Genomic DNA, 9,470 nt, shown 5'->3' with positions numbered 1-9,470 from the left:
AAATCCGACATGAATCGGAAGACAAGTCTGCCATTTAACCGTACATTAGCTTTGAATTCATCCCGACCGCACATGCGCAGGGAGGAGTGAGATCATATTCCTGCTCGGTCTGCCTGCCTGGAAATCAAACAACATTGAAAATTATTCCAAACAGGAAAATTACTGTTTTTAAGGACTTTGTAAAGGACACAAACAACAGTCATGAACAACTAATGTAACGGGTTAGAAAAGGTGATGTAATAGACACTGCGCAAAATGGTGGTAAAACCAGGAATTAATTAATTTATATGACTTTTACAATCTTTGTTTTTTCCAAATTTAATTATATACTGAAGATTGTAGAACACGCATCACCTGTCATAATACTTCCAGGAACCTCCCGTTTTGTGGTACTTCAATTTAAATGAAGGTTCAATGAGGTGGTGTATAAGGGTGATGTTCGGGACTGCTTCTGGTCTGCTTCAATAGCACCAAACCTTCAGATTTTAAAAAACGTTTGTTAAAATCAACATTTTATTAAAATGGAAAAGTAAAATTGAAGTAACATTGCGAACACATTAATATAACATTCGAATGCGTTAATATTTTAAATATTACATCATTTAAAGTAGTTGAGCGAGTTCCCCTTGAAAGTTCATGATATTGTGTTCATTTAAGATGATAAATCAACCTGTGGTCAAAAGCTGGCTCGAAGACCAGGAATCTGTTTGATTATTTTGCATTAGAAGCACAATCATTGTATTAAATCCCTCTTACTTGAATTGATAAACCTAAAGTACTCGCTTTTCTCCTTTGCTCCGACAAAGGGTATAAGGCCCGAAACATCAGTTTCTCTTATAATCACAGCGGATCCATTACTATTTCAGGTGTTTTATTTCCTATTTGTTAATTAGGTATTTATGCTTTACTTGTATGAAGAATTCTTCAAAGTTGGCAGCACCTGTGAACTACAAGTATACAAAAGGTCTCAATAATTATGTTCCACTTGCACAAGATACATCCCTCCATGCTATATGGGGTCTGTTTGCACCTAACGCTGTCGTCATGATACTATATTATATGCGGGCCCTAATAAAGTGCAGAGGGCACACCTTTCATTTCCTTGTTAATAACATACTATATGCTGTCCTATCTTCGCTATGCAGTTCATTCACTCGACTCACCCATCCCCCATTGGTCCCACCTTCTCTTCTCCACACCCTCAGCAAGTCCAGAGGCATGCCCTCCAAGACTGTCTCGATCACCCCCTCCCCACGAGGATTATACATTCGGAAAACAAAAGCCTTCAGGAAAGCAGAAATAATCTGGTTTGCTACGCACGCCATACTCTATGGGCCCGGAGCTTCCTGGCATTATAAGTTTTCCAATAACCCAGTGGGTATCTTGAGGCCATCCTGACATGTATGGCGATCTATCCACATCACTGGTCCATTATCTCATTGTCAATGCGCATCAGGAACTTCTGCACCTCCCCTAGCGTGGTACTCTCGCATTCAAATCATCGATTGTTTCTTCCTCCATTGGGTTCAGGATCAGAAATCCTGCCTGAGTCACAGTGCCGAAGAATACTAATCATTGTGTAAAAGAGTTTAATCCCAATTTGCATTCTGCTGGATCATAGCAAGGCAACAATTCATACTTTTGCATCACAGTCGATGGGAAGTGCACCTTCGAGAGAAGGAAGCCATCTTTATAGTCACCTGCCTTCGTGAACGCTTTGGGTCACCTGGTTTCTGTTTGCTCGTGGTTCACAATGGTAGGATTGGTGTAAGAAGTGTGGAAAGGAAGCCTCTGTGATCTTGAAGTGGTGAAGCACCTTAACGCATTAACCCTTTAAAGAGGGAAAAACCCAAACAAGTTAAGTCAAACAATCGCAGCGTATCACTCAGTGTACATGAACCGGGCCTGAAACTGACTGTTCAGAGACTGGAGCTTCTCAAGGCTGTTTACAAAACTCCTTAACTTCCACCTAGCGGCCTGGTGCTCCAGCCTGTTTGTGCAAGCCCTGCACCCACCATTGTGTTCCGAATTTACATAACAAAGGCCACTACTCCAGGCTAAACAATGGCCTGAATTAGGGCATGCAGTCCGCTGCCATGCCCTGGCATCGCCGAGAAGCAAGGGAAAGTTTACAGGTTTCAATCCTTTTACATTGCTCATGGAGTCCAGGAGAGATTACCTTTTTTTCTTTTGCCAATGCTCCAGCCACAAATGTTAAGTTATCTTTTTGAAATCACAATGTTGATTTGAAGATGGAAAGTCCAAGGTATATAATATATATAACAATTTGACATCACTAAGCTGTCCAGCCTGTGTTTAAATATCAACCCAGCTATAAACTGTCTTCCTAGTGTTTCATAGGCAGGGCCATTCATCAATGTGTGTGCCCGTCTGCTGGCATTAGTTGATGGGAATTAAGTTCCCATGGTGTTTTTCGCAAAGAGTAGGCGAGCCCTCGCATGCACCATGGCCAAATTCCTGCTTAGTCGAACTTCAGGCCTGGTCAACTGGTCCATGAAAGACTTGGGCCAGAAACTTCCTCAGGCCAACCCCAGAAGAACGTGGGAATAATTGTGCCCTTAAAGAAGAAGAAGAGGAAGAAGACGCCTATTTTGCACAGGGAATATCTTCTGTAGTTACTTGTAGAACCACTAGGCACGTTTAGGCAAAATATGCAAAAGATGTCACTTTGACAATTGGAATTGTCAAATATGTAAAATTTTATGAAACAGCCGAACAATTTTCTTTGTTCAAAGGAAGTATTGAAAGGAAATGTAGTCATAGTCAATTTAGATTTTCCAAAAATCCTATTGTGTACTTAGAAAAGTTATCTTTAGTTTACTGTAATTTACAGTTAGCAAGTCTGACAACTAACATGTAGTACAAACATGTCCTCATATTTTAAAGTTTTGTAAACAAGGTTGATGAACAGATTCTACAAGTTTCAATCGAACCAGCCAAATCGATCAAAATCGTTCCAAATCAATACGAGTCATTCAAGATAAATACCCTACTTGGACTTTGATTTCACATGGATCGAGGTCTGACTCGGCGTGGGTCCTTCTTTCAAGAAGCAGCTCCAAGGAGAGGGCAGACAATTGAGCAGCACAAGAGCAACAGATGGTGCCACGTGATGGACGAACGCTGCGGATTGGCGTGGGTGAAGAAAGGGGTGCAGCGGGAAGTTTGCAACAAGGGTTTCGGGAAAAGAAGGGGAGGGTAATCCTCCTTTTCTGTGCTCCTCTAACAAGCAGCCTTGATGGAAGGCAGGCCCATGTTCTGGCCAATTGCAATGTGTGGTGCTGGAGTAAGGCTTTAATCAGGCAACAGACTCTACGTATGACTGTTGAAATAATGAAGATCATTCTGCAGAGAACGGACAATGTCAAAATGAACACGGACAAGGCGAACCAAGAAATAAAAACATGGTCAACAGAGTTCACCAAAATAACTCAACTCAAAATTCAATTTGAATGCAAGAGAAAACTTTGAGCCATCAATTGGTCATTGCAGCAACATCAATGGTTTTTTTTTATTTTTTTTTTACAAAGTTGAGGCGCATGGAGGAGCGAGAACATAGAGTGGATCAGGCCGTAACATACCAACAGGGTCGAGGGACAAAACGGAAGGAGACAAGATTTAGGTGTTTCAAATGAGACATCGACGACTAAACAGGGATAAAAAAAACAGGCAGACATACTGGATCAGATTAGACAGGAACAGGAAAAGAGAAACTATTACGAACTGGCCTAGACGCAGCATAGGGGTTAAAAGGGACAGGGATGGACAGACAGACAGGATCAGAGGAATGAAAATAGAGGAAGACAGAGACAGATTTCATTCCCCATTTTGAATCACATCTGCAGAATGTTGACTTTTCGCCCAGAAATAACTCTGCTTTTCCCCTGCCCATCACTTCCTGACAGTGTAAGCCATTTGTTGGAGATGTTACGCTGAAGATTAATGTCTGTTTGCTTTTAAAATGTGCAACGAACACAAGGTCCCATCACAGTAACACACAATAGAAATCAGTGTGATGGCTTCAAGAATGGAGCTAGTGTTTTTATTTCTAACCGATGACTTTAATTTTGGTCTCAAAACGTCAAAGTTTTTCGTGGGAAAACATGAGATAAAGTTGACAAACCCCGACCCAGTCGTTAGCGCTATAAAGCAAAGCTAGAACAACATTCATCCGCAGAATTTCTAGAGAACAACGATTTAAGATGGTCAATGGCCGACTGGCTCAAAAAATGTTGGCCAACTTAAAAGATGCAATTTTAAAAAACTTTAAAACTGGCCAAGTTATAAAATGTCAGAATATTCTTCTTTAATGGCTCCAATAGCTGGACAGGCCTGACGTTCGAATCAAGGTGGCAGGAATTTGGGATTTTTTTAAAGGAGCCGGCGATAATTCGCTTCGTCTTCATTAAAGACACCATGGGATTTGTAATGTCCACCAACAACGAGGTCCACCGGCTTAATGTCCTTCCGAGGGATGGCGCACACACACATTGGCACCTCACCCTGCTTGTGAAACAGCAAAATGATTGATAGTTTACCAGTGGGTTAACATCTGAACCCTCAAAGGTGAACTATGCAGCTCAAAGGTGAGTGCGCACACTCAAAGTACAGTAGTCAAAATGTTTTGAGAAAAAAATGAAAAAAGGTGCCCAGAACAACAACCCTAACAACTCGGGTTAGGGTTAGGGCTGTTAGGGTTAGGGTTAGGATGAGGGTTGTTGTTAGGGTTAGGGTTGTTAGGGTTAGGGTTGTTAGGGTTAGGGTTAGGGTTGTTAGGGTTAGGGTTGTCCCCCTCCCCGTCTCGAGGTGCCCAGAATATTCGCTTCCTGATCTCCACTGCAATTCGTCCTCAGAAATTACTTTGCCGCCACAACTGGAACATCTCACCTTGCACCGTCAATAAGAACACCTTTCGTGAAAGCGACCGGCCTATAGGTATCTGAAGCAGCACTCGAACAGGTGTTCTTAAAAGAAAACTTTAATGTGAATAAGTTACCAAATTACAAAAGCAAATACAGAAGCAAATATTCAATAAGGTCCTATTTATTTTTTGAGACTCACAAAAGTAATCTTCCTTTTAAAAAAACAACAAAAAAAAACTTTTAGAGATCGAACATATTGTCCACGTACAGGAGTCTTTTTGAAGCATTTTTGTACATTTACAAGTGTACACTATTTACAATCTGTACAACTTTCAATCCTGCACAAAATACATTTTCTACAAAACCTGTTGATGCAAGTGCAGTTTGGTGATGTTGCTGTTGGCTGAGCATCAAAATGTCGAAGGCACGTGAATTAAGAAAAGAAATCTCGATGTATATTAACAGCAACGTTGCGGTAAGTCACTTAAAGGTGAACGAGGCATTACTTTCAACAACACTGGAATAAAAAGTCTGTAAATACTGAGAATCACGTGCGCAGTCAAAAAAAAGTACGTCACGTGAGCACAACTTTACAATAAATTTCATCTGAGCCGCATCAAGATGGATAAGCGTGCTCCGCATTTCAAACCTGCTTTTCCCTTTGGCCATCATCTTGAAGGTGCCACCTTCAAACTGATGTCTTACACAGAGACAATTCAGTTCTAGAGATTTTTTGAAAGAAAGATTGATTGACTCCATTCATATTCAAGGTACTTCATGTTCTGGAAGGTACAGAAATAAAACAACTACATTGGGAAGGTACAGTTCATGAGAATTATCCGTATCCTCGGATCCAAGAGGGAGTCAAAAGGTCTTTTTTTTTTTCCTCAAAAGGTCTTCCCCCCTAACCATGAAGTGAAACTCCTGGATACACAACTTAGTCCTTGCGTTTGCCACTTCCAGTGAGTGTCACACATCCTCCCCACCATGGGTGTTCCGCCCGCACCCCTCCGCACACCCTACACGACCAACCCCACCCCCAATGCCATTGCAATGGAAGTCGATTTTTGGGAGCATTGAAAAGTTTTGGGAAGGGGAAAAAAAATTGGAAAGGAAAAAACCTTTTGATGCCCTCTGTGGATTATGGTGGTTGAGCAGGTGGATCAGGACAGCATTGATAGGATGATGTGCAAATTGCATTAAAGTAAAAAAAGGAAAACTTTTCCCATCAAGAGAAAGTAACTGATTCGAGATTGGAGAGGTTTCCACATCGACCATTTCTCCCATCACCAGGTGAAAGCAGACCTTCATTGGGTGCATTGGTACCTTGACCTTCTATCCAGCTTTATGATGTAACCTGTACTGTATAGAGAGCTGCGGTGTCATTTTTTTAATCATTCCCAAGATTGACGATCTTGCACATCAAACATTGTCACCGCCACAGCAACAAGATCGCGAGCAGGAGCGACCACAAGGTGGGGCGGACGTCGGCGATACCTGCCGAAGCAGTCCGCTCGCCTCTCCAGGAGGACCCCTTCGCGGTCCGCACCCCGGCGTGCCTGCGACGACCGCGCTCCCCCTCCCCGTCCCAATCACCCTCGTCTTCCTCGTCCTCGTCGTCGTCTTCACCGTCCCCGCTGCCCTCGTCGCCGTCGAAACACAGGCGCGCCATGTTGGCCTTGAGAACCTCGCAGAAAGGTCTCTCCACGCCGTCGCAGACGCACTCCCCGAGCGCCACCGCGCCCGGGATGGCCAGCATGCGGTAGATGACCGCGCGGCACTCCCGCGCGCAGCGAACTCCGTTAAAGAGCTTCCCGCAGCGCATCAGGTACTCGCCCATCGCGACGCTGCACTCGGGGTCCGCCTCGCAACGCACTCGCGCCTCGGTGCAGCCCAGCGCGAACGGAGCTCCGACCCGGTCGCCCACGCCCGGGACGGGGATGGTGCGCGGCACGCACGGCTCGATGGCACGCTTGGCCGCCGCACACACGGGGTCGCGGGCGCACTCGCATGTCTCGAGCAGCGGACCCGCGCGGGTCTCGTTGAGGCGCACGAGCGCGTGAACGCAGTGGCTCGGACACCGCGTGCCGTGCGCGTCCCTCGCGGGTCCCGCACCGCGCAGCGCGGCCTCGCACGCGCGCAGGTACTGGTTGTACGCGAGCTTACACGGTCGCTCCTGCAAGCAGCGAATCTCGGCCTCCCAGCACGCCGGTCGCCCTCCGGGAGCGGGGGAGCCCCGCGCCGTCTCCAGATGCAAAGAGGCGCAGAGGACGGTGGAGAGGACGGCGAGCGAGAGGACCCGCCGGGGATGGTGCGGACGGTGCCGCTGCTGGATCGGCGAGGTCGCCATGCTCGGCCTCGTGCGCGGCAATAGCGCCGCTCCGTGCTCGCTGCGGACCCCGAGGCACTCAGTCCCGCATGTCGGAGACGACCGTGAATCGTGTCCAATGGGAGAAGACGTGCTCGGTCCCTCGGAGCGGTCGAGAAAATCAAAACAATCAGGCGACAGACGGCGAGGCCTCTACAGAGGTTCCGAAAGCTCCCAAAGCGTTCCCGCGCTTTTTCGCGTGCTGGCGGCACTCGCACGAGGACCCGACCCTGGCTGCTCTGTGGAGGCGCGCGCTCGGACCCTCAACTTTATCAGCTGGTGCAGCTCAAAAGCGCCGCTTGTCCATGGCGGCCGCATTGGTTCCGCCTGTCTGCCGCGCCGCTCGCTCCGCTGCAGGGTGTCTCTCCGCTCTTTCTCTCGCCGCTCTCCCCTCCCTCCTCCCTCCCCCTACAACCCACCGAGCCCCATTCTCCTCCCCACCTCATCCCTTATATTTTAGCTCAAGGCGGATCTGCTCTCTTCGTCCGTTCAGCTTGCCCTGCTCCCCTTCCCTCCTCCCACCTCCGGCTTCGTCCTTTGTGTATCCACCGTCGGATTCGGACCCGACCCTCTCTCTCTCTAGCGCGAACGTATCTGTTAACGCTCCTCGATCGGCTTTGCCTTCGCTCTCGTTCCTTCCTATCTCGATCCCTCCTCATCCCCGTCTTCTCCTCGTCCCTTTCTCTTCCTCCTCGAGCATCCCCCGCCTCCGCAGCTCCACCCGACCCCTTTGTCCGTCCGTTACAGTTCATGCCCGATTGCCCAATGGCTCTGGGGCCGAGGCTCGGGAACGCGGGGCCAAGCGACGAGAGCGACCCATTGGGTCCCCGTGACCCCACTCCTTAGCGCCGTCACTTAGACGACCGGGATAACGGCTGGAGGGACAAGGGGGCAGCACCGAGGGGGGAATGTTAGGGGGAAAAGGACGAGCGATGGATGCAGGAGTAAACACTTCTCTTCGCCTACGTGTGCTTTATTGTGCTGTACACCGGAACCCACGGACCTGCTCCTTTTGAGACTTTATACGGATATTTATATTACAGTTAATGCGACTTTATCATAAAAAGTACCATTTCATTTACTAGCAGTTTACATTTACGAAGTGTTCGAATCCCGATCCAGCTGTAAACTGCAGTCCTGGTGATTCACAGACCCCTGATTCATCAATGGACGTCAAAGACCCCACGGGGTCCTTGGTCGTGAAGAGTAGGCGAGCTATCGCCGGCATCCTCAACAAGTTACAAATTCCTGATCGAACTACTTAGTCGAGATTCATGCGTTGCCAGTCGGTTTATGAAAGACTTTCGGTCAAAACATTCACCAAGAAGAACGTTGGAATAACTGTGACGGTTAAGGAAGAAGAAGAAGAATCTAATTGCTTCACCTTACCTCCACAGTTGTACCCCACCCCGACCCACATCACGTGTCCCCCCCCCACCCACATCACTTATACGCCCCCCTCACATCACTTGTACCCTCCCCCACATCACTTTTAACCCCCCCCCACATCACTTGAACCCCCCCCCCCCACATCACTTGTACCCCCCCCCCCACATCACTTGTATCCTCCCCCCACATCACTTGTACCCTCCCCCCCACATCACTTGTATCCTCCTCCCCACATCACTTGTACCCTCCCCCCCACATCACTTGTACCCTCCCCCCCACATCACTTGTACCCTCCCACACATCACTTGTACTCCTCCCACATCACTTGTACCCTCCCCCCTCCCCCCAAATCACTTGTACCCCCCCCACATCACTTGAACCCCCTCCCCCACATCACTTGTATCCTCCCCCCACATCACTTGTACCCTCCCCCCCACATCACTTGTATCCTCCTCCCCACATCACTTGTACCCCCCCCCCACATCACTTGTATCCCCCCTCCCTCCCCCCACATCACTTGTATCCCTCCTCCCTCCCCCCCCACATCACTTGTATCCCCCCTCCCTCCCCCCCCACGTCACTTGTATCCCCCCTCCCTCCTCCCCCACATCACTTGTATCCCCAACCCTCCCCCCCACATCACTTGTATCCCCCCTCCCTCCCCCCACATCACTTGTATCCCTCCTCCCTCCCCCCCACATCACTTGTATCCCCCCTCCCTCCCCCCCCACATCACATGTATCCCCCCTCCCTCCCCCCCCACGTCACTTGTATCCCCCCTCCCTCCTCCCCCACATCACTTGTATCCCCCTCCCTCCCCCCCACATCAC

The 9,470-nt window shown here is 48.3% G+C and overlaps 1 protein-coding gene across 1 annotated transcript; it reads right to left on the bottom strand.

Moving 5' to 3' along the window:
* Positions 1 to 4,981: 4,981 nt before the first annotated feature.
* LOC137431247 (growth arrest-specific protein 1) lies at positions 4,982 to 7,634 on the bottom strand. Its single transcript, XM_068122353.2, has one exon. It carries the CDS (start codon positions 7,231 to 7,233, stop codon positions 6,316 to 6,318), a length of 918 nt encoding a protein of 305 aa, XP_067978454.1. The 5' UTR covers positions 7,234 to 7,634; the 3' UTR covers positions 4,982 to 6,315.
* Positions 7,635 to 9,470: the final 1,836 nt, after the last annotated feature.

This window comes from Myxine glutinosa, chromosome 7 (genome assembly GCF_964187855.1).
Source record: "Myxine glutinosa chromosome 7, kmMyxGlut1.1, whole genome shotgun sequence".
NCBI lineage: Eukaryota > Metazoa > Chordata > Myxini > Myxiniformes > Myxinidae > Myxine > Myxine glutinosa.
Note: the sequence above shows the minus strand (reverse complement) of the source record. Positions and strands in the feature narration are given on the sequence as shown.

Bases quoted from the DNA above. Each gene is read 5' to 3' on its own strand.
- LOC137431247 (XM_068122353.2), bottom strand. From the start codon at position 7,233: ATGGCGACCTCGCCGATCCAGCAGCGGCACCGTCCGCACCATCCCCGG.